The 26,453-nt window shown below is 34.4% G+C and overlaps 1 protein-coding gene across 1 annotated transcript; it reads left to right on the top strand.

Annotated features, from left to right (window-relative positions):
• The first annotated feature begins 269 nt into the window (after positions 1 to 269).
• Positions 270 to 25,287, top strand: MAP9 (microtubule associated protein 9). The gene is made up of 14 exons (XM_045552155.1): positions 270 to 371; positions 1,432 to 1,575; positions 2,321 to 2,405; positions 3,136 to 3,456; positions 7,593 to 7,822; positions 10,508 to 10,601; positions 12,747 to 12,997; positions 14,641 to 14,711; positions 16,264 to 16,432; positions 17,155 to 17,244; positions 18,674 to 18,835; positions 18,963 to 19,108; positions 19,285 to 19,417; positions 24,789 to 25,287. Exons 2-14 carry the CDS (start codon positions 1,498 to 1,500, stop codon positions 24,909 to 24,911), a joined length of 1,953 nt encoding a protein of 650 aa, XP_045408111.1. The 5' UTR covers positions 270 to 371; positions 1,432 to 1,497; the 3' UTR covers positions 24,912 to 25,287.
• Positions 25,288 to 26,453: the final 1,166 nt, after the last annotated feature.

Raw genomic sequence — 26,453 nt, 5'->3', positions numbered from 1 at the left:
ACCACCAGTAGTAATGTGGTGGTGCATTACTATTTATAGTATAATATGATAATGTTCATATATTGTTATATATACTGTGCACTCCTCTTCCCAGACCCAGGGAGGGTGATGTCATTTCCTTCGTCTGGGTGGTTGCCCAGTGACGCTTTGGGCCGAAGGGCAGTGTTGGGTACCCGAGATACCCGGCGGTGGTGAAGTCACTTCCTTCCGGAGACGCTGTTTCCTAGCAACCGCCTCCCAGCTCCATATTAGCCCCGCCCCATTCTCAGCCGGCGCCGGGTGTTCCAGCGCTGCCAGGCCGGGGCCAAAGCGAGAGGGTTTGGGCCGAGGGTCCCCAGGGTCGCGGGGAGCCTGCTGCTGGCGTAGCGAGGGTGGGTACAGACTGCGGGACTTAGGGGCCGAAGAAGACGGGACGGCGACCTCAGCAGGGTGTGCACGGGCCTGGCGTGCGCCAGGCGCTCAGCCTGCAGCGGGGTGAGAGGCAGGCGGGGACGCCACCGGGCTAGGCCGGGCATGGCCCCCCGGGCGCGCGCTGCAGCGGGTGGCCCTGTGGCCGAGGCCCAGGCCTCCTTGCTCTGAGCCGGAGAAGCGGCGATTTTAATGCCGCTCATCGCGAAAACTTAAGTCGTTTTGTTTAACACATAGCCCTGTTAACACTTTTGTGAGAGGGCAAAATGGCTTGTAAAAAAATATCACTGGCTGTTTAGCATTATGACCTTTTTCTTTGAGTAACGCTATCATGCAAACTTTTAGTATCATGATTTTTATGCTGACAGTCCTCTTGGTAGCCTTTTAAATAAGGCATGACTGTTTTGTAGGCAATATTATATTTTTTTAATAGAAAAGAGGTGACAAGATGTTCTAATTGGCAACATTTTGTTGTATTAACTTATTGCAATCATTTATGTGCTGATTCTTAAAATAGTTGCAAAATTATTTTAAGATAAATTCCATTTGAATTTTCCTTTTTTTGAAAACAAGCTTGTGAGTATTTGATATTTCTTTATAAGAACTCTTTACATTTTTTTTTTTTGAGACGTTTTCACTCCGTTGTCCAGGCTAGTCACAGCAACCTCAAACTCCTGGGCTCAAGCAATCCTCCTGCCTCACCCTCCCAAGTACCTGGGACTACAGGCACACACCACCATGCCAAGTTTTTAATTATTTGTAGCGATAGGGTCTCTCTGTATTGCCCTGGCTGGTCTCCAACTCCTGAGCTCAAGCGATCCTCCTGCCTCTGCCTCCCAGAGTGCTAGGATTACAGGCATGAGCACTGCACCTGGCCTGTTTACATTGTTAAGTGAAGATGTAGCACAGTGTTCATATAGGATGCTTTTCTTATTTGGTTTGTCTTTTTTGTGGGGGCACTAAGTGAGTGATAGAAATTCTCAAGCATGCAAAGAAGTCTGATTTGTTTTTTCTATATTTCAGCCACCAGCAGAGGTTGAATTATTGCAGTCATTTAATAGCTATTTTTATAAAAGAGAAAAAAAATACATGATGTCTGATGAAGTTTTTAGCACAACTTTAGCATATACAAAGAGTCCAAGAGTTACCAAAAGAACTACTTTCCAGGTAAAGTATTTCAAAGCATTTTATTTTGAAGAATTTTACAACGTAAGCACTGTGTTAGGAATGTTGGACTTGGTGATTCTAGGAGCAGTCCTATATAAAGCAGGAGTAAATCTTACATTTCTGTTTGAGGTTTTGTAGATGATCATGTTTGGGCTCCAGGATCACAAACCCTCTGTGTGGTTTGAGACTGCCAAAGTAGCTTCAATACTAGGCTCTTACTACATTAAAAGTGAAATAGCAACTTTAAATTGCTATTTTTATATAAAAACTACTTTTGTGTTGTAACATAATATTTAAGTTTTCTCTTTGGGTCACTACAATTTTGACCTCAGCCTCTAAATTTGCAGAATGGATTATATCCATTTCAGCAATATGCTGAAATAAAAGCTCTTAAAAAGTATCAGTTTCTTCCAATATGCTAGTTTCTAATAAATCCTATCTAAATTGAATCCCTCCTTGCTTATTACTCTCCAGCTCTACTTATAACCTGCAATTAATTTATTTGATCTTGTCCATCTCCTTCAGTTTCACTGTGAACTCCATGAGGGAGGGCTCTTTTCTGTAGAGCTCTGCATTGAGTTTGAGGGCTCCGGTGCATGGCATAAAGTAGGCTTGCGGTGAATGTTAGATGAGAAAACTAAGTTTGAAAGCAGTTATTAATAAAGCATTATTTGTTTAAACAATTAATTCTAAGTATGAGACCTCCATATTTGGATGGGAATTGATTTTAATTATCTCATTTCAGGATGAGCTAATAAGAGCAATTACAGCTCGCTCAGCCAGACAAAGGAGTTCTGAATACTCAGATGACTTTGACAGTGATGAGATTGGTATGTGACAGTATAGAAAAGTAAACCTCGTTTCTTCTTTTTACTTCCTTAGTTTTATATTTAGGCCACTTCCACCCCCCACAGTCACTTACGTTAAAATAATACTTATGAATTCACTACTTTTAGATTTCAAACTTTTGAGCAGAAAGCCACTGTTAATTTTCAAGATGTTGTATGATTGTCCTTGGTTATTTCTGAATGTGTATATGAAAATATAAATTAATTGACAGCAGAGTTGCAGTGAAAAGATGGCTGTCAATGGTAAACCACACTGGAGAAGACAGATTCATTTTTAAGGTCAACCCTAGGAGGCCCTATGCTACTTAGTCACTAAGGCCCACAGAACTAAACTTTGGTGCACATCAGAAGCCCTTTTATAATGTTTTTTATAAATCAGATATTTTTTGGCCGTAATAAGGGATCAGTTGAAAAAGCAGATACTTCATATTTCATATGTTAGTACCATTAAGATTTAATTTGGTACCCTATAGATAATAAATGATTTGAATAAATTAATGAAATTGAATATTTCATACATGCTGATGAAAACGTCCTGAATTAGCTGTTTTTTAGAGCTGCAAATCTCTTTGTAAAGTAGATGTGCATCTACTCATTTTAGTATTAATAATTTAATTTCTAGTCCTTAAGATAATGTTACTTTTTTGGTTAATGTAACCCTGACAATTTTTAAAAATACTATTGAAAACATTTTTTCTTTTTCATTTTTCAGTTTCCTTAGGTGATTTTTCTGATAAGTCAGTAGATGGAAATTCATTCAAGAAAAAAGTGAATGATTTTCACATATCAGATGATGAAGAAAAGAGTTCTCCAAGACTGTCTTTTTTGAAAATCAAGAAATCAAACAGCGACATAACCAAAGATGAACCAGTTTGCACTATCAAAAATGATAAGGAAATGGCACCTGATGGTTGTGAAGGCGTAGTTGTAAATTCCTTATCTGAATCTCAAAATAAAGACCAGGAAATTGAAAAAGAGAAAATTAAATTGAAACCTAAACCCAGAATTCTTCCAGTCAAAATCTCATCTTCAGGTAATTTGGTAGATGACTGTAATTGCATTTCTGGAACATTTGTTTTCCAATGATCAGTCACAATACCTTTAATATGGTAGCCAGTATATATTTAAGAAAAAATATGACTTAACTTTTCAATTTTACAGACATAAATCAGAATAATATAACTACAGAGAAAATGCATAATTCTGATGTCCAGTTGTATATTCAGTCATGCTGATGCCAAAGCACCTTCAGTCATCCATAGTTGCAGATCCCAAAACACCTAGGCCTGTGAGCTTCAATTTTATTTTTGGATGTGGAACTGGAATGAAATCCTCTCTAATCCCCCTCACACTCCAAAGATTACTTTTAGCAGCATTGGGACTAATCCTTAAAACAATCAATTCCATACCAACATTTTGCCAAAAAATTTTTTTGATGTTTGAAGGGGGACTTTTGTTGTTGAAGTGGTTTGTTGAAGCCTCTAGGCAGGCTCTCCTCGAGAAAAGAGAAGACCACTTCGTCTCTCTGTTACATAGGAAAATTCAGTAAGGTTCAATTTTCCAAGGGGAGGTTCTGGTGTGATCTGGGATTACAGTAGTTCTCTCCACAATTCTACTGAGCTTTAAACACAGAACAGCAAAGGTAGAAAGAAGCAGGGACCAACCCCTCTCAAGTGTCCTGGGCCACCACACAGGAACTTGTGCCTGGGTGATTAGGCATTTGGTGTCTTTCAGTGCTCTTTCTTTCTGTTTTGTAAAGGAAATATTAGTTAATGTTAGCCTTCTTAAAAATGTCCTTAAGTTATATCATCAGTAAATATAGTGCTGGTAAATATTTCATATTGTGCATATTAGATATCACTGGTAACATCAGACAAAACTTTATTTCAGGCGGGTAATAGGGAACTGCTCCTGCCCACCTCCCCCACAATCGCATTCACTTTGAGTTGAGGAGAGGCTATAAGCAAAAACACTAGAATAGCATCCAGGACATTGGAGATAAAGCCACTGTATACTAGTTACATATGACTTCAGCAAATAGGTTGGGCCTCACTCTTGTCATGAGGAGGAAGAGAAGGTCTCCTTTTCTTGTGTTACAAAATTGTTTTGAGAATTTATTGACATATATCTCATAAACTATAAAATGCTACAAAAGTGCAAACATGAGGCATAATAAAACAGAATTAACTTGCTAAAATGTACCTTCCCAGAGAGAACAGGAGAATAATTGAACTTGGTCATTAAGAAAATATGAGCATGTAGCATCTAAAAATTGATCTAAAACAGATGGATAAATATAATTAGAAATTTATGGTGGATAATCAATAAAGCAGTAATAATCCGCCTATTTCACATCTTTAAAAAAAAAACCTGTGGTGAATCAAAATGACTGAGGAAATACTGTATTTTAACCACTAGGTGGCACCAGAAGTATAAGTTAGCTACTTAGTTATACATGCAATATTATATTCAGCACGTGTAACATAAAAATAATTGCCTAAATAGGTAATCTTACACATTTGATTACAAAACAAAGCATTTTTTTAAAAGTATAGGCTTTTTTTTTCTTTTGGATAACTTGACAATTCTGGAAGTGGAATTTTGGAATAAAATATATTAAAGACATTATTCCTCAGTTCTTCAGGTTGAAAAATAAAAATTGAGGCTACTGTCACCGAGACAATGCCTGGCATATGAAGTTCATTAAGTATTTAAATGAATATATGAATGATTTATTTGTGGTAAAGGGAATGTGGTTCATGAATTTCGCTTTATCTAATTCTTTGGCTTTTTTCAATATAATGTTTGGAACTCAATATTTTTAATGTGGTAAGATATTTCTGAGTAGCAAGTAATGCCTTATAAAAATAGTAGAACTTGAAGGTTTTCTCTGTTCTTTTGTAAAAAGTCCAATAACCAGATTTTCACTTTATAGAACACAAGTAGTGATTATAGAAAGTATTTTTTGCAGGGTATATTTTTATTTTAATATTAAAATGACTGAAGTCATGAACTTTGGAGTCAGGATGCTGCTGCTTTAATCCCAGATCTGCAGTTTACTAGAGTTTGTGACCTCGGGCACAAGGCGTCTTTGTTCCTCGTTTTATTCATCTTTAAAATGGGGATAATAGTTGAACCACCTCTGTGGGTTTGAGGCAATGAAATGAATTCACATAATCGAAGTGCTTAGAGCAGTATTGACATAAATTAAACAATCTATAAATGTTTTGATTTATTTTACTATTTAGCATTTGTTTATAAGCAGATCATTTCATTTATCTACATATATTTAATGTGAATACATTATGTTTTATTTTGTTATAAGCACTGTGATAGTAACCACATCTATGACATTGAAAAGACATAGCACCAAAAAGGTACAGTGAGAACACAGGAAAGTGGGCACATAAATTTACCCGAGGACATCAGGGAAGGCTTCGTAGAGGAGATGGTGATGATAATAATAATAATAGTGACAAATAGTAGCTATAGTCAGGACTCTTGGTTGAAAGTGACCCAACTCAGACAAACTTAAATAGAAAGGGGAATTCATCCCCTTATTGAGGATGGGTATCAGAAGGCCTTGCTTTAAGTGTGATTAAGTTTAAGGATGCAGTGCTTTTGGGATGCCGTCTGAATTCTCTCTTTTCTCCTCTTTACTTCTGCCTTGACTCCTGACCCACTCATTCTGTCCCCTCAGCCCCAGTTACTTAATCTCTTGGTCCTATTTTCTGTCATCTGGCCTCTTTTTCTCAGTCCTTCATATGGCAGGAGAGAAAGCCACTAGTAGTCTCCAAATCACATCCTTCTAGCTCCATGACCTTAAAGGCATATCCTCCAACTCGAAATATTAATAGAAAAATACTGGTCCACTGGCCTGACCTTTGGACCACCTGCTGTGGACAGGGAAATTGAAGTTCCTGTGATAAGCTGGGGGTGGGGTGCATCCCGGGCCCACCCTTCTCACTGGATATAGAGGAGATATTTGTTACCCACCAAAATCACATGGATGGTGTAGAAGAGAAACTACCCCAAAGAAAGCAGGAGTGATAAACCAAAAAAAAAAAAAGAAAAGAAAAAAATATTTACCAAAATTGTCAATGTTCATTGAGCATTTACCGCATATCAGGCACTATGCACTTTATATAATTTCATTCAGGTCATAGAGGCACCTTAGGAGTTCTTAACTAATTTTATCAATGGGAAAACCTCCAAGGTGTGTGGAGGTTAAAATGATGTGTGTAAAGTTACAGAGCTAATAAGGTTCAGAGCCAAGGTTCAGATATGAGATGTCTAAATTAGACCAGTTTTGAAGTTTTAGAAGAATGCATTTGTAGAACAATAGAGAAATAAATTTGTAGAACAGGTAAAATTCAGACAATATGTAAGTGGAAAACCTTCCCATCAATGTTTTGAGTGCTGGATGCGTACCAGTATTAGATTCTAGTTTTAACGTTGGAGCAATGGAAATAGTAACTGAAATTTTAATAACTGCTAAAGAAGTTTTATAGACTCAAAGAACAATAACTCATAGAATCATCTCATTCAATATTTCTTCCTCCAGTGAGAATTAGCACTTCTGTCCTCTGGGTGCCAATGTCATCTCCATACTTGTAACAGCACTTACCTTTGTCTTGTAATTTTGTTTAGAAAAAACAACCTGCCGAGTCCTTGGACAGTTCCATTGTCACTGTCTTGATTATGAGGTTCAGTAATGTGTGCAAGGCCTGGTATCAGGTACTCAGTAAAGGTCTGATGGATGAACCTCTTCATTTTATAGAGGTAGAAACTGGGGCAAGGTTTTGTTTTGTTTGTTTTTGTTTTTAAAATTTTTTTGAATACTATAAGAGTTTATAAAGTTGAAGAGTTAACTAACTTCTCACAAAATTAAAGTATACTAGTTACTTTCAGGGTGGCAACTATTTTTTACTTTGATTGTTAACCATTATTTGTTTGTGCCTTATTGAAGCCCTGTACAGAGAGCAGTTGTGGGCTTCATCTGGACTTCCCAGGACAGAGCCAAGGGGCCTGGGTACGGGAGGGAAGTATGGTGGCACCCTGAGGGGTAATTAAAGCCATGGGGGTTTTTTTGTTTGTTTGTTTTTTGTTGTTTGTTTTTTGTTGTTTTTTTTTTGCACACACATCTTAAAGCATTTTATTTTTCGGCAGAAAACAGCAGCAGCTTTGAAACAGATGACCATTTTAAACCGTTACCTCGTCCAAGGAGCATGTTAAAAAAGAATAGCCATGTGGAAGAGAAAGATAGACTAGAGGAAGATAAAGAAACTACCCTCAGTGAAGAAGTAGAATTACATTCTGCACCTTCTCCCCTTCCAAGGCTGAATGACCGACAATTAGAAGCTGAGGAAAAAGCATTCTCTGGAAACGTTGCTCCTGAGGTAAGCACTACTGCTGAACTGTCGAATTGTGGTCTTGAATTCCGGCCTTTGCTCTGATTATGAGAGAGAGAGAGAGAATGAATTTGTGTGCATGTGTATGTGTTTTACATGTTTTCTTCTGCAATTAATAAGGAAATAATTTTAAGTTTTGTTTAATATACTGTATTGCACTGAGTCTACAACTCCATCAGTTGTAAAATGTAGCATTATTTTATGTACCACCTAGTAGTTGTGTTATATTTTTAGTGGTTAGACAGTACATCTGAAAATTATTACTATCTATTTAGAATTGATATTGTATTATTTCATGTTTAATAAAGAAACCTTGCAACAGTATAGTTCCATATACTCCCTCATCCATTGTGTTATTGTTGTCATATACATCTACAGATGATATAATCTCCATAATACAGTTATAACTTTAAAGAGTCTTAAATTCTTTGTATTAGACTTTTAAAGAATTAATATAGGAATAAATATTTATAGATTTCTCAAATATATATATATGTAGATAGATAGGTAGATGTATTTTATTTCTGGGGATTTTCATTCCTTCCTATAGATCCAGATTACCATTTTCTGTTATTTCCCTTCAGTTTTACAAACTTATTTTTGCATTTCTTATAAGAGAGGTTTACTAGTGATAGATTTTCTGTCCATACTTATCTTAAAAGTGTTTATTTCATCTTCATTTTTGGAGGATGGTTCATCTGAATATGTACTTCTTGGCTGACAGTTTCCTTCTTCTACGCCTAACTCTTTATAGATTTCTGTTGTTACTGTAGGTCTCTTGTTTCTGCTGAGAAATCAGTGGTCGTTTATTTTATTGTTCTCCATATTTAATGCGTTCTTTTTTTCCTGCTTTCAGGAATTTTTTGAAGATTTTTGTTTTTATCTTTGAATTACACCAATTTCACTACAGGGCGCCTAGGTCTAGTTGTCTTTATGTTTATTCTGTTTGAGGTCTGTTGAGCTTTCAGGATCTGTAAGCTGATGCCTTCTATGAAAATGAGAAGATTGTGAGGTTTTTTCCTACCCTATTTTTCTTTCCTGTTCTTTTGGTATTCTAGTTACACATGCTTTGAAATTTTGGTATGTCCCATTGACCCCTGGAGGTTCTGTTTATGTTTCCTTAATCTTTTTTCCCCTTTGTTTTTCAGATTGAATAATTTGTATTGCTCTGTCTTCCAGTTCATTGACTTTTTTGGCCATTTTTGATCTGCTGTTAAGTCCATTCAGTGAATTTTTTATTTCAGTTATTATAGTGTTCAACCCTAGAATTTCCATTGGCATTTTTTGTATTTTCTGTGTCACTGATAAAATTCCCATCTGTTCAGCCATCATGCAAATATTAATATTTCCCTCAAAGTGCTTGAACATATTTATAATAGTTTAATGTCTTGTCTGCTAACTGAAAAATCTGGGCCATCTCTGAGTTGATTCCTATTGATGGCTCTTTTTTTGTTTTTAATTTTAATTTTTTTATGAGTATGTGTTACCATTTTCTGTTTCTTTACCTATTGACTTTGATTGAATGCTGGATATTATAAATGATACATTGTAGAGATTCTGAATTCTATTATATCTCTCCAAACATGTTTTCTAGCAAGCAGTTATCATGGCTGATCTCAAATTTCCAATTCTGTCTCCCTTGCAGTGGGTATCAGTGGAAATTTCTGCTTAATCCTTTTAGTTTCTGCCTCTATGATATTACAGAATCCTCTGAGGTTTCCCTTATGCTATATATAAATGAGGCAAGGGTTGTTAAATTTCAGATGCAGATTTTATGGTCACTGCCTTCTGCTACTGCTCCCCAAACTTACTGGCTGATCTTCTGGTCCTACACTCTATCCTCTATGCCCTCAAGCCAGTCCGCTGAGGCTGTGGCCTTCTACCCTTAGATCTGCACAGATTGGGGATTTGCTACTAATTTGCAAATCTCCTTAGGTGAAGCTTTGTCTTTCAAGGTAGACTTCTGCCGTCTTCTCAAATTGTTTCTATTGCTTTTGGCATATAATTTTCTTTGTACTCATAAAATATTGTGGGAAAGAAAATTAAAGTACATTATTTATACAACAAAATTAAACTACATTATAAAATCATCACCTTTAGGCTAGATTATTCTAAAAAGAGTTGTTTACTTTAGACACACAAATATAATTATTTCATTTCAGATATAACCTTCAGAATTTTGAAGAAAACACAGGGGCATGAAATTTGTGTACTTTAAAATAATTTGAAGTAGCTATCTACTTATTTTATAAATGCTTTCATTTCTACAACTAGTAATATTGTTTAAAACTAAAGGTTTTTACCTACTGTCTGCTTTATACTTTCCTTCAAAGAATTGTAGAAAGAGCTATTAAAATCAAATCTTTGCCTTAAATACTTATAAGAGATTTGATTTCAGAGCAGCAGGAGTTTTGAAAATTGCTAAAAACAAATAGAGAGGTGGCAATTAGATAAAGAACTAGAATAACTCTTTTAGTGACTCCTTTTAATGACCGAGACATGAAGACTTGAAAGTAAAGCATATTAGCTTCCATTGGCTTTTGGTGTTTCAGTAGCAAACTCCTCAAAATGTAGATTTCAGGGTTATGAGATAGTTTTAATAATGCTATTATCCCCAAAGATTTTAAGAACTAAACTTAAATAGTAAATGCATTTCTTTTTCCAAAAAAACAGGTTCCATGCTTAACCAGTCTATCATCATCATCACTTAAAGAAAGCCTTGAAGATTCCTTTTTACCAGTATCTGAGGGAAAAGCATCCATAAAAGGTGGTTATATCTAATTGTTGTATCTTATTTTATTTGTGAACTCTGTATTACTTAGAATCCTATTTGTAAGAGAAAAATAATACTTTGAATAGTTACAGGAAAATATATGTTTGTGTTTGCCTGACTTTTAGTCCCAACTATGCAGTTAACTAACTATGTGGTCTCATTTTGTTATTTTTATTTTTTGAGACAGGATCTCACTCTGTCACCTGGGCTAGGGTACAGTGATATCATCGTAGGTCACTGGAACATCACACTCCTAGGCTCAAGTGATCCTCCTGCCTTAGTCTCCCAAGTAACTGGGACTACAGGCATGTACCACCATACCCAGCTAATTTATTTGTTTATTTATTTATTTATTTATTTTTTTGTAGAGATGAAGTCTCACTATGTTGCCCAGACTGGTCTTGAACTTCCGGGCTCAAGCAGTCCTCCCACTTCTGCCTCCCAAGATGCTAGGATTATAGGCATGAGCCACCATGCGCAGCCTAACTCTATGAATTTAGATGTAAAACTTAATCTCTCAGTGACTCAATTTCCCTAAGTTATAAGATTACCTATCTCACAAGGTTGTTATGAAAATTAAATGGTATAGTGCATTTTAGCCACTAGCCTAGTTCCTGGCACAAGTGGAGTGAGCTCTTAAGGTAAACTATTATAATGTATGTGTTGCTGCAATATTCCAGAGTACATAATAACTAGGAGGAATTTTAGAATGAGGCTAAGCTAGGTTCGATTCCAGGCACAACTACTAGGCAAAGTAACTAACCTCTCCGGCCCTGTATATTGATCTTTAAAATGGGGAAAATAAGAATAATCTACTTCATAAGGAGGTAAGAATTAAACAAATTAATAAAACATGTAAAGCATTTACAATGATACCATAGTAAGCATGTAGTAAGTGTGATGTGTGAGTTGTTAACATTATTTCTTAGTGCTATGATTTGTAATTTAATGAGAGCTAAGAGGCATGGCTGTTTCTAGGACTGGAATATGTAACTAACATTTATTAAGTGCTTACTATGTAGTATAATTTTTGTCATTTTACAGATGAGAAAAACTGAAGTACAGAGATTTTGGGAAACATACCCAAGGTCAGTGATGGAGCCATAGTTTAAATGTTGGGCTCCGAAGTTCTTGTTCTTTTCACTGCATAGATTGATTGACAGCTTCAAAGAATTCAATCATGAATTGAGTCATAAGTATGCTCCAAATGTGAATGTATAACTGTAATAATAAAGTGATTTTAAACCTTAATAAAAAAAAAAACAGGAAAAAAGTGGCCAAAAAAAAAAACCCTAGTTTACCTTACCTCAAAACAAGTTCCAAAAAAAATGACTGTAATGAAACCAGCAGAATTAAGACTTTTGACAGTGAAGATACAGGTTTAGCCAGGAGGAAGGAGCCTAGTAGAATTGAAAGTTGGTGATCCCCACAGAAAGCACTGATTTCTTTCTGTTGAGCATTGCAAAGTATGGTAGAATCAGAATACTAGAAGCAGTTTCTAAAAGCAAAACTGAATCCTTTTATGCCAGAGCTTGAGCTTGTCCCTTGGAGCACTGAGAGAGTAAGTAACAGGCCTGTCTTCAGTGCCCTTTTTGGTAGAAGAGGCAGCACTGCATCATGGTGGGCATGAAACTAACTAGACACTGGCTTTCTTCTCTGTGTAAAATTGCATTCATTCTTGGTTCCCTCTGCATATGTGCAATTCAACAGTTGTACTTCCAGTAATTGTAGTATCCTAGAGATGTGTGCCTCGCAATTACACGGCCTGTTGTTCCAGCTAAGAAGCACAGGCTTTAGAATTGAACAGATATTGCCATCTCGCTTGGTTGCTTTATACATCAATGAACGCTTTTGATGTGTCTTTGTTTTGGGGTGGTTATTCCATTATATTTATTAATATGCTACCTTTCTAAGTATTAGGTTTGTCAAGTGCTTCATTAGATTAAGGGTAGCTATTTTCTCTTTCGTAGATCACTTTTGAAAAAAGGCATATTCAAGTTCACTATGATAGTTTTCTTCATATTTTATTTTGTGAGAAACAAAGAATATAGTCCTCATTTAAAGGAAAACAAATTAATCTTTTATCTATCTTATTAATTCAGAAAGGGGTTTTAATACTGTTAGTCTATCTCAAAATAGATCAGAATGAAGAATTCACTGAAAACCATGAAGATTCCCTGAAATCAGATGAAAAAGAAGAGAATTCATCCTCGATAGACTTGGTCACTACTGCACTTGAGAAATCTAAGGCAAGTCAAGTGACTGATAATGACCTTGAAGAAGAAAAGGAGAAAGCTGAACTGAGTGTGAATGATGACTTAAGAGTTGATCCTCTATTATCTAAATCTCAGGGTATCTTAATATCCACCGATGCAACAGAATCTGCAAAGGTATTTATATACATTTACACCTTTTATACTACAACTTAAAACTTGAAATAGAACTTTAAAATATTTTATCTTCTGTGTTATTCACTTCTGAATTACCTGTGGAAAACTCATCTTTTGATACTGGTATTATATTGTCAAGTGGTTCTTACTTACTTCAATAGAATTTTAACATCAAGGAAAGTTGGCAGTGAAGATAATGAAACCTAATGTTTCATTAAAAATTATCAGAAATATATGATCAGAATATACTTTTTAATATCTCAGAAATACCCATACTGCATAGGTTTCTACAGGTCTTCATATTTTTAAAATATAGCTATCTGAAACAATTTCTAAGGTTTTGAATTAAAGAGGTTTTTTTGGACATCATTTTAAAGCATTTTAACAATTTTAATGAAAATCTTTAAATATCAACATCCATGCTTTTTTAAGGAGATGGACAGTGTCATCAAGAGCATTATTATTATATTAAGAAATAAATTTTTGGTGTGTAGATTACTTGTCCCTACACTAAATTGTGCCTGAATACTATTACATTTTTAAAATTTATGGCATATCATTTTTAGTTTTTGTTTCTCCTGAATTTAATCTTTATCTCTTATAGCAGCAGTTAGCTAGCAGCTATGTGTGTGTATTCATTATTAGGGGAAGAAAACAGTCCTAGTTGCAAACTTGTTTAGCAGGACTTTTATAATACAAAATATTAGCTTTCATTAAAATTTATGGAGAAGGTTCATTAACCCATGTTCCAGGTATATCATCCTTAGCTACTTTGCCTAGGAGAAAACACTACTGCCAGGTTGGGGATGTGTTTACATCTGTGCTGTCACCCTGCAGCTAGCACCCATCTACCTGTGTAAAGTAGAAAAGTTACTCCTTAACAGAAAGAAGGATATTCTGGAGTTTATAGACAGGATCTTGGAAATGCCAAATAGAGGTGATTCTCAATTAGAACAGGCAACTCTCATTTAGCATTAGAAAGTAAGATCATAACATTTCTTTTGACTGGATTCTTGGCTTTATTCTTACTCTCTACTGAGTGATCTTTCTTAGGTCTGAATCTAATCATTCCCCATTTGTTGGTTTCTCATTAGGAGAATAAGACCCAAACCCCTTCCCACCCCCTAATGATCTCACACGGTTCTTCTCTGACCACACAGTCCTCCACTCTCCCCACCATTCCCTGTGCTTCAGCACCATTCACCTTTTTCTGTTTTTCAAAAGTATCAAGTCCTGTCCCTTCTCAGGCTTTTGGCATCGTTGTTTCTTTCTTTCCATGGACCTTCATGTGGCCCCTTTTCCACTCGTTACTTCTCTCAGCTCTGATGTCAACCCCTCAGGGAAGCCTTCCCTGATCAACTTCATTCAAGCAGCCCCTCAACCCCCTCTAGTCACTCCCTGTCACTAGGGCTATTTTATCTCCTTCATGAGTCATATTTGTTTATATGTTTATTGTCAGTCAATCCTCCTCTAAAGTTTAATATCCTTGAAGGCATTTTATTCACTAATTTGTTCCCAGTGCCTACTGTGTTTGACACAGGATAGATGCTTAGAAAATACTAATTTCCTGGCAGTTTGGCTTTTAACAGCTATCAGTGATAGTTATGGTGAATAAACCATCTATGGCATTTTCTGTTTAATAGAAAACAATTGAAGAGAGAAATATGAAGAATAACAAGTCAACAAATAATAGAGCATCCAGTGCATCTGGCAGGTAATCATGTTATCAATATCCCTCTCATTTATGGGTTTGCATTCTAGCAAAGCTGGTTTTAATTTAACTTCCATAAAATAAATTTCATTTGGTGTTACTTTGTTTTCTCTTACTTTCCATCTCATGAGTAATGGAGTAGTTACTTCATGATAAAACTCCTTGGTTGATTATATTAGAAGAATTAATAAAATGTTTAAGTTTATGACTGGTTGTTTTAATGCCTGGAATTTTTACGTAATACCTTTGATCTCCAGGATCTTCCTTCCAGGGATATTTCTAGGGATATTTTTCTTCTTTCCCTATTGTCAATGATTAGGGATTCTCCACACTCTACACTGCTCCTGGATGGAGCTTTCTCCTGTTTTTCCTGTAACAGTACATATAAAATGGTAATAAAGCTGAAGTCCAGCATTGTACTTATCTACTAAGTTTCTTCATCTAACGTGAAAAATTGTACTTAAAGGCTTCAGGTTCTATAAACTAAGTGAGTGTATTAAAATGATAAGAATCTATATAGCTTCACAGATGCCAGTGGTAATACCTAACTCATAAGTACTAATGGAAACCTGTATCTCTTAAATTATCATTAATAAAATTATCATTAATCAAATAGAACAGGGCCAATTAGAATTTACAGCTTTGTGGCTGAAAAAATATGTACTTTTTTTTTTTTTTTTTCTGAGACAGAGTCTCACTCTCTTGCCTCGGCTACAATGCCGTGGCATCAGCCTCGCTCACAGAAACCTCAAACTCCTGGGCTCAAGTGATCTTCCCGTCTCAGCCTCCCGGGTAGCTAGGACTACAGGCACACGCCACCATGCCCGGCTAATTTTTTGTATTTTTAGGTGTTTGGCTAATTTCTTTCTATTTTTAGTAGAGACAGGGTCTCGTTCTTGCTCAGGCTAGTCTCGAACTCCTGAGCTCAAGCAATCCTCCCACCTCGGCCTCCCAGAGTGCCAGGATTACAGACGTGAGCCACCACGCCCAACCTGTACTTTCAATTTCTCTGTTGTAACTATTCAATTCTGCTATTGCAGCAGGAAAGCAACCATAGACAAAACTGTAAATGAGTGAATATAGCTCTTGTGCAATAAACTTCCTATATCAGAACAGATGGCGGACCATATTTTCTGACCATCCTCTGAAATAGAGGGCACTGTTCTTTCTGGCTTTATATTTGGAATTGTTCATAAAAACCAAATAATGCAAGAAAATGTTAAAAGAATGATTAAAATCTACTTTAATAATATTGTTTTTTCCATGTAACTTGAGATATGGTCCACGTTTCTTAAAAAGCTTCTAATTTAAATATCTAAATGGAACAATCATTTGAAACCTATATAACTTAAGGTATAAAATTAAATTATGTTGAATGGGACTCTTCGTATACTAAGAAAAGATGATACATGTTATCTACATCATTTTCAAAGTTACTATAATTTATTAACTTATAATGTAGTTTTCAAATATAATAGTTGTATACTCTAACAGATCTCTCTTCTACAAAATGCAATTTGTAATATTTTGTCTTGATTTATTTGAATCTTTTCAGATTAATGACCTCTGAGTTTTTAAAGAAATATAGTTCTAAAAGGAGAACTTCGTCAACAACTACCTCTTCTCACTATTTAGGGACTTTGAAAGTCTTGGACCAAAAGCCTTCACAGAAACAGAGTATAGACCCTAAAAAGGCAGATAACATAAGGGCAGTTGTTTATCAGGTAAAAAGGAAATATTTTTTTAAAAAGAAGAAAAACTGATTATGTTTATCAAAGAATAAAGTGAAACTGTCAGAAATGATGGTTTAATACTTAAATTTATTATAAGGGAACGGTTTTCTTTTATAATACATGAGCAATGCAAAGCTATTTTACTAAATTATTTGCTTCTACACTTAACTGATCAGTTATTTTTAAAGGGAGAATATGCTATTTCAGTTTATAGACATATAGCAAAGGACAAATGTTGTAAGGTCTATATATGTTTTTATGCTTTTTCTCCTTGTAGTTTATATTATTATGAACAAAAAGAGTTTTTAAATTTTTTGTTGCCTAAATTTTGTTAGGCTTATACAGAAAAAGATTTTACTAATTTTTTGACAATTCTAAAAAAGATCTTTTTTATCTTGTTTTTTATACAGAACGGTATACTTTAGAACATTGTGCTTGTGAATTTCAGAGAGAAATGTTAATATATGTAGTCAGTATATTTAGTATTTGAAGTCTATTGTTAATACTAAGAAGGGTAACATACATAATTTTCTTAACTAGTAATCAACTTTACTTATTAGAATATTATCATATAAATAAAAATACTAACATATAGAATTTATAAATTTTGTGTTTTCCTTTTTCAAAGTTTTAATCAAATATTTTGGAAATAAATAGATCTAATTCATTTAGGAAATTTTGAATATCATATAGCCTTTTTCTTGTTTTTACAGGAATGGTTAGAAAAGAAAAATGAATATTTACATGAATTGCACAGAATAAAAAGGATTGAAAGTGAAAACTTAAGGATCCAAAATGAACAGGTATTCTCAAATACAGAAGTAAAAATGTTCTCCATGTTTATGTCAATAAAATATCTCTGAATATATAACTTTTCTAAGTCAACTCTTTAAAATGGGAGAATAACTTGTATACTAAAGAACTGATTTCTGGTTTTATTTCTGTTGTACTTACATTTTCAGACTGACATAAATGTAACTTTTACATGAAAACACAGACATTTTTATTTTACATATGTAGAGGATAGCTGTCACTACTGATTATGAACTTATTGTTTGTGACCACCTAATGCACTCTTCAAAGTTTATTTAGAACTTAGCCAAGAAGGTAAAGGGTTACTATACGTTAATTAGCCTTCAGTTTTCCTTATTTCTCTCTTGAATTTTGTATATATGTTCAAGACCAACCCCTACTTGTGCTGTTGACCTGTATCCTTTCCCACTGACTGGAGCTAGACATCTGTTCCAGTTTCTCCTGGACTTTCAGTCTCTTCCTCTGACTCCTGCCTGATAGCCTACAACGTGCTCAGTTCTTTCCTATCTTCCAAAATAAAAGTTTGGAAAAAGACATTTCATTGTGCTGCTCAATACTAAAGTAGATTTAGAAAAAACAATACTTTCCCAAGTGGTCTGCACTGTAATAAACTGGTACTGAGCGGAGCAGCCCTCCAGGGGGTGTGCTTGTATACATGTTAACCACGTTTGTAGCATTATCTGCTGTGGTCAGTGCCATTTATCTTGTTTGATTTTTCACAACTCTACGAGGTACATAGTACTTTGACTTCTAAATTACATTACCTCCATAGTAAGGTTTTATGTCATTTAGTATAAACAATATCATAAAGCAAACAGAATAGTATGGGATTAGATTGCATTAAGTAAAATAACACTGTATACAGTTGCTCTACAGTCTCCTGCATAATTTTCAGTCTGGCATACATTTTCAAAATTTGAGCTATGTTTGTGTAGTAAGAATTTTATGCTTTGATATCATTCAAAAACTAGGGTTCAAACCAAAGATCTGCACCTTATTGTGTGACTTGGCCAATTGGCCTTACACTAGCTTACTTTATAAGCTCTTAACTTTCCTGAGTTTTTTTAACCGAAATATTTTATTATAAAAAGTTTACCATACCACTTAGCCTGCTATGGTTTATTTTCATATCATTTGTTTAGTATACTTATGAAAATAATAATTGACTTCTCATTAATAGTAGGTCAATATCTGATAAATACTTTCAGAAAAGGATATTTTAAAATCAATGAATAATTCAGATAACATTTTTTATAAATTAACTTATCTAAACCATTCTAAATTGTCTGCTTTGAAACTTAATTTTTATATATGATAAATATCAGCATATTAAAGATAAATGCATTTGCATATATCCAGCTATATTTGTCTGTCTATTTATACATACTTATGTATCCGCTGTTATTTTGTCCACTACAGAAAAGAGCTGCTAAGAAAGAAGAAGCATTAGCATCGTTTGAGGCCTGGAAAGCTATGAAAGAAAAGGAAGCAAAGAAAATAGCTGCAAAAAAGAGGCTTGAGGAAAAAAACAAGAAGAAAACTGAAGAAGAAAATGCTGTGCGAAAAGGAGAAGCACTCCAAGTATTAGATCTTTGAATATCTTTATTCGTTTTAAATGTTAATATTTGAAATCTAAATTAATGGTTAACCATATGTTTACTTTTTTTAATAATATTCATAGTAAGAAAATCATTCTGCACTTTTTCAGGCTTTTGAAAAATGGAAAGAGAAAAAGATGGAATATCTTAAAGAGAAAAATAAAAAGGAGAAAGAATATGAAAGAGCAAAGAAACAGAAAGAGGAGGAAACTGTTGCTGAGAAAAAGAAAGATAATTTAACTGCTGTTGAAAAATGGTAATCCAAAATGATAAATATTTTGATAGATTTTCATAACACTTTAGGCTTTTCTAAAATTTATTTACTTGAAGCTTATGAATGTATCATAATCTCGTTATTATCAAAAGTATATTAGGGGATCTTTATTATATATTCTCCTTTAACTTTCCAGTGTTTTATACTATTCTATATAGGAATGAAAGAAAGGAAGCTTTTTTCAAGCAAAAGGAAAAAGAGAGAATAAATGAGAAAAGAAAGGAAGAACTGAAAAAAGCTGAGAAAAAAGATAAAGATAAACAAGCTATTAATGAGTATGAAAAATGGCTGGTAGGTATCAGTTGTTAATGCACTTGTGTCTTTTTTATGTACTAGTTTTTTGTGTCTTCCAGGTAGAAACGATCAGTAGGTATGGAACAGATAACATCAGAATTAGGAACAGAGAAATTGATCATTCTCTCCTACTGCATATAAGATATTTTCTTTGATTTACTAATTTCTGTTCATGCTCCTACTATTCCCTCAAACAGCCAGGCTTAAAACTTCAGTTATAATCGTCTTCCTTACCTGCATTCCATTCTTCCTTTGCAGTGATTCTCACATCTGAAATTATAGAAAGCCTACTGAGGGTATGCCAGATTATTTCAGATGGAACTTGGTCATGACATACTGCATTTAATAGTTAGAAAGTTATTCTATTTTTTATTTGTTTTTGCTATTTCTGATGACCTCGTAGAGAAAGAATTAATTAGGTGTTTTTAATGAAAGAGAGCAAGTTTTAGGTTTGGGAGGAGCAATATCTAGCTATACACACACACACACACACACACACACACACACACGCACACACACACACATACATATGGTTTCAGTTTATTTGTGTTTATGGAAGTTACTTTTCACTGATGTCAAGCACAAGGCCATTGGCCATTTCCATTTTAAAATATCAATATAAATATGCATTTTTATCAATTTTTGAATAAGTAACACATTGTTATGACTAGGTACTTAACGTGAGTAGGTACACATTCATATAAATAATCAACACAATCACATGATTCAGCAATCAAAAAGTGTAAAATTTCTCCACTGTCTATTCAGAGTTTCTTATCAATTTTTTTTAATTCATACCAATCAGCTAATTAAAAAATTTCATCCAGGGTATTTTTGATATGCATTTTTCTGGTTGGGATAGAGCTTGAGCATCTTTCTTTTCGTTTGTGTAAGGGCCATTTATATATTTCTTTTTCTGTAGACTGTAAATTCATAGATTTTGCATACTTTTTTATTAGAGCATTTGTTTTTTTCTTACTGATCTCTAGAAGCTTTTTATGTACTAGGGAAATTAGCCTATCTTTTTTCATGTATTATAAATTTTTTCACTATATTATTGGTTTCCTGACTTTGCTTATAGTATTTTATGCTATGAAGAATTTAATTTTATTTTTAGATACAAATTTATCAATCTTTTGGCTTTTGATTTTCTTTTTTTTTTTTTTTTTGAGACAGAGTGTCACTGTGTTGCCCGGGCTAGAGTGAGTGCCGTGGCGTCAGCCTAGCTCACAGCAACCTCAAACTCCTGGGCTTAAGCGATCCTACTGCCTCAGCCTCCCAAGTAGCTGGGACTACAGGCATGCGCCACCATGCCCGGCTAATTTTTTCTGTATATATTTTTAGTTGTCCAGATAGTTTATTTCTATTTTTAGTAGAGATGGGGTCTCGCTCTTGCTCAGGCTGGTCTCGAACTCCTGACCTCGAGCGATCCACCCGCCTCGGCCTCCCAGAGGGCTAGGATTACAGGCGTGAGCCACCGCGCCCGGCCTTGATTTTCAAGCTTAGTTGAAAAGACCTTCTTCACAATTTGAGGTTAAAAAAGTCTTCCCATTTTCTTCTAAAATTTGATGACTTTAATATCTTTCTTAACATTTTTTCTAATTAGTATTTATCCTGATGTATAGTGGGAAATATGATTCCAACTTTATTTTTTCCAAATGCATCTTTTACAAAATAACACATCTTTTACCCACTGATTTGAGGTGCTGCCTTTATGATATGATACATTCTTATATTTTGGGGTCTGTTTCTTAACTTTTTGTTCCATTGTCAATCTCGTGATACATATTCTAGTACCACACTGTTTCATTATTGACTTGATATGTCTAAATATGTTTGAATTCATCTCCCTTTATAGTTCTTCTTTCATAGTATTTCTGACCATTTTTATTTATTTTTTCCCATAAACTTAAGAGTCAACAGTAGTTAGAGGCACATGGGACCAAAATGAGCTATTTAAAGATAGGATGAAAAGACAAAACACTTAGGAATAAACTTAAGAAATGTACAAGATCAATATAAAGAAAATTCTAGAACTCTCCTGAACAATGCAAATGAAGACTTGAGAGAATGGAATAAAAACTGCTCTTGGATAGCAACACTTAACCTTATAATGATGTTACAAAGATGTCAGCTCTCCCTGAAGTAATTTAATGCAATCCTAATAAAAAAAAGACAACAAAGGATTTATTGTTATATGCTGACTTTAGTACTGCTATATGCTAATTCTACACAGAGAAATAGTAATAAAATAAGGTGATCAAAATTGTTTTTATATTTAAATGAAAGATGGTATTTCATGATTTTCTTAGGTTAAACTCAAGTTCTAACTTTTTAAAGAACTCTGTTCTAAAAAAAGTGAAGAGTCTTCTTATATTAAGGAGATATATACTAACTGCTAGTATTACTTAGGGTAATTAAATATAAATGTTTGAATTTTCAATTTTTTTCCTACATTTTCCTGAAAATGGAATAGAATTTCCTTAATGACTAAGTCACAGTTAAGTACACTATTTTTAATTATATTTATTTAGTCACTTTATTGTTATCATAAGACCTCTGAAGAACAAGAACTCATCAAAGACCAAAGTAACACGTTTCAATATGTAGTAAAATTTCTACAAATAAAATGCTACTTAAAAAACATAAATATACATGTTACAGATCTACTGTCTATGTTACCAAGTTCTTACTGAAATTTGTTTGCTGATAGAATGGGAAAATGCCCCTATATTGAAGTGTAGTGACTTCAATGTTCATATAAAATAGCATCTCAACATTTTCATACACAACCTAGCTTCAGCAGTAAGCATTTGGTAGTTAATTGTTTTAGGGGAAAATTATAGTCAAAGATCAGATAAGACTTCTTCATACCAGTTCTCAAATAAATTCATAGTTACCTTTAATAGGAAAATGAGCAAAAGATTTAGTCTCCCACAGATGACAATCAGAAAGACTTTTCCACAAGGTTCTTTTAATTCTTATCAAGGTAACATTGATTCCTGTCAATTGACATTAAGGTTAATAACTGTCCATTTTCTGTCCTTACTTTTCGGCATCCTGCTAGGAAGATCAAGCTTGTTTCAAATGACTGTCTGTCTCTCTCTCCATATTAAGTGGGATGTGCAGAAAGAGGTTTATCCAGTCAATTTCTGTGGACACAGCCTTGTCACTGCTTTTCCTCCACCTACATGGATGGTCTGCCTTTCTCTAAAATACTAAAATGATTGATTATGATCTCATTACAATTTTTCTTTTCTCAATTAAGATTCCGAAAGGAAGTTCCCTCTTCACTGTAATAGGAATAGCAAGCAAGCAAGCATGATAACATTTTCATGACGTGGAGCAAGGACATGAATGTACTGATGAAAGATGCGTAGACACTAATAAGTTACCCTAATGCCTCTCCTCCCAAGCCATGGGCCTGCGGGGCCAGGGTTGTCCCTGGGTTTCCCTGATACTGCTGCTCTTTGAGGAATATGAGGAAACCACCAAGCTTTGTAGTGTTAACAGAGACTTAAAGAAATGGAGAGACACTCCAAGTTACAGGATGCAAAGACCAAGTACTGCTAACATTTCAAGATAAATGTTTAGAATTCATGCTAATCCCCAGATACTCAGTTATTTATTTGAAGGGAGAATGTGCAGGGAAATGAAATAGTTCTCAGATTCATCTGTGTAATAAAAATGTAAAAATGTGGAAGATGATATTTTGAAAATAATACTAATGTGAAGCAGGACTATTCCTGTCAACCAATAAAATGAAAATTTACCATCCTACTCCAGCATTCTTTCTATCTTCCTGAATTATTCCCATCAGCTTCCAGGACAAGTAATTTTAAATAAAAATAAACTCTTAACTCTGCATTTCCCTCCATCTGTGGACTCACTTTTCTCTGCTTTTCTTTATAGTGAAACTTCTGGAAAGTTTTGTCTACACTTTTGTAGTTTTCCATGTCCTTTTTATTCTCATCCCACGCCAATCTTGCCTTGTCCTCATCAATACACCAAAACTGCACTTTGAAAGTTACAGGTTTGCATCTAGGCAGTCTAATGTGTGTTTCTGTCCCATTTACCAGGATGTGTCTGCATTTTGCACCATAGACTCCCTCTTGCAACTGTCTCCTCCTCTGGCTGCCACGCTGCCCTCCCAAAGAGGTTTTCCTCTGACCTCACTGCCTGTCTTCTGTGTCACTCATTGAATTCTTTTACCCACACTCCAAATGTTAACTGGCCTGCAAGGCCCCATATGATCTTACTCTTGTACTTTTATGTTGTCATCTGGCTCCCATCTCCTGTTTCCCCACATCCCACCAAGCCTTAGTCACACTGGCTCTCTTTTGTTTCTTCCCACATCTCGAGTGTTTCCCGTTTGCCAGAACCCTCACCCCTTCTGTTTTTTCCACTTGAAATGCTCTCCCCCAACGCTTAGCACAAGTGGCTTCTCTTATCCATCCTGTCTCACTTTAAAGTGACTTTCCCTGAATCCACTTTTCTTTGAAAATAAGTACTCCCCTTTAATCTCTCTCACGGTTTTCTTTTTAATGTTTCATAGAAATTCACGTTTTGGAATGATCTGCTGTTTATTTTCTTGTTTATTATCTATTTGTTTTGAAAGTTCCGTGGGTGACAGGAACCATATTTATGTTTGGATTTTTTTTAATTATTTTTATTTTTGATTAACACATAACAATTTTATGTAATTATGGGGTACAGTGTGATGTTTCCATATATGTATACATTGTATAAGGATCAAAAATGACTAAAAAATGATAATGTAGATAAAATGTTTTATGCAAAGATAACAATATTTATTATATGAAAATATACAAATTGCTAAAACTTAGAAGCATTGATACCCATATAGTTAGATGGACCAAATAATTGAGTAGAAAATTCACAAAAGGGCTAAAGAAATGTTTGAAAATGGGCTCAAGCTCAACAATAAGCAAGGAAACGTTAATCTGAATTTTCAACTATTTTTAAAAATTCAAAATATCTCATGCTGCCACGGCACATTCAAACTTTGCACCCAATAAATTTACTGCTGAGAATCTGTTCTCTGAAGTCCTCACTAACTTCTGGTAATTACTATCTTTAAGGTGTAGAATTGTAGGTCTTTTTTTTCCATTTTACATAATTCATTTTTAATATTATCACTTTTAATATTAAAAAGGTTAAGTGATATTAATACCTATTGATACTATACTTATAAGTACATGTTCTCTAGCTGCTATTTCTTTATAACCTATTAAATTAGGAAGTGATATATAAAATCTTATAATGAAATATTCTTCAATAAGCAACTTGATTTGAAAATAATGTTCATATGTGTATATAAATTTATAGTTTTCTATTTGCTTTTTAGGAAAATAAAGAAAGGCTGGAAAGAATTGAACGAAAACAAAAGAAACGACATTCCTTTCTTGAAAATGAGGAACTTCCTCCATGGAGCCCTCCAAGCAGAACTGTGTTCTCAAAAGTGTTTTAATAATTCTAGTTCTTATATTATTTAGCTATTTATCAATTTGCCAACTTTTAGCCATGGATTTAAAATTATTTGTTGAATTATTTTTAGTTAGAAGAATCTATTTTAATTAAAATGCCAGATACTTCTGCTGACAATGAAAAAGATACTCTGGAGTTTAATCAGTGAAAGCATTTTTGAACTGTAGATAAACTGTAGATAAACTGCCTCAAATGAAAAGGTAATAATCATATTGTTCTTACCATTAAAATACATACAGCTTTATCATGTCTTGGTAATTCTCACAGTGGAATGATTCATGATCTCTTCACTAAGCTCTGCATGTTACTTAAGTATGTTTAATCCCAATAATAAAAAAGAAACCATCTAGGTACTATAATCATAGAAACAATTCAATTTGTGGATGATATACATCTAGACTCAGGTTTTTAAATGGTCGGTCATTGGGAGTGTGCATATATTATTTCTTCTAAAACTGATTTTCAGCACCAAGCAGTTGCATTTACACTGTGTAAGGTAGAATTTTGGTCAATTGAGGTAATAGTTCAGTAGAACTTTAGTCATCAAGGCATTTTATTTAAGAGTTTTGCCTTGAGTTTGAATATAAGTACACTTTATTCCAAGGCTTAAATGACAATCATAGGCACTTTATAATGAACCCATCTCTGAAATTTTTCTTTCTAGATTGTATTACAGTTTATTATTTCAGTGACCAAAAGACATTATTTTCTTGGTAGTGATATACTTCCACATTATTTATGGAAATTCCACAGGAGTTCAAGAAGATTATCGCTGTAATTAACTTCCAGACTAAAGCCATGCATGTGATTAAGGCAATTGTCCTCTTAACTAATCCAAAGTTTTATAGCTTATATTTAGAAGACAGCTGTATGGGAAGGTAAATTTGTAGAAAATTTTATTTATTTATTTGATCTCTGCATGTCTTTGTATTAATTGGTCTCATACTTGACCTGCTTATCTAATTTAAGACAGACCAAATGTATGTTCTTGTCACTGAAATTCAGCCTAGTCAATCATACAACGCAGAGATGATAGATGAGAAGAAACAGTTGCTATTTATCGAGCACTTGACATCATCTCTGCTGAATCTTTACAATAACTATTCAGAGTAGGTGATATTAGCTTCAATTTACAGATAAAAATACTGAGGTTCAGAGAAACCAAATAACTTGCCATACATCTGGATTGTGACTGAGTTGGGATCAGAACTGGTTCAGTCTGTCTGACTGAGTCTGCCTCCCTCAACCCCCTCCCGAATCCCTGTGCTCCTTTTCACACTCCTATGTGGCCTCAGAGAATTATAAGTTCTGTCAAGATCTTTGTATTATATCAACTTTGTAAACACATTTAACTTTTAGAGCCCAAAATCATGCATTGTTATCTAAAGATTATCTTCCTTCCCCTAAAGAAATCACTGCTTATTATTAGAGATGGTGGACCTCATTAAATCTGTAAAATGAAATAATTCATAAGATTTAAGGAATTACTCAAACATCTTGTATCTAGTATCAGAATGTCAAAAAA

This window comes from Lemur catta, chromosome 5, assembly GCF_020740605.2.
Source record: "Lemur catta isolate mLemCat1 chromosome 5, mLemCat1.pri, whole genome shotgun sequence".
Classification (NCBI taxonomy): domain Eukaryota; kingdom Metazoa; phylum Chordata; class Mammalia; order Primates; family Lemuridae; genus Lemur; species Lemur catta.
The sequence above is the reverse complement of the archived record's forward strand: the minus strand, read 5'-3'. Positions and strand labels throughout refer to the sequence as shown.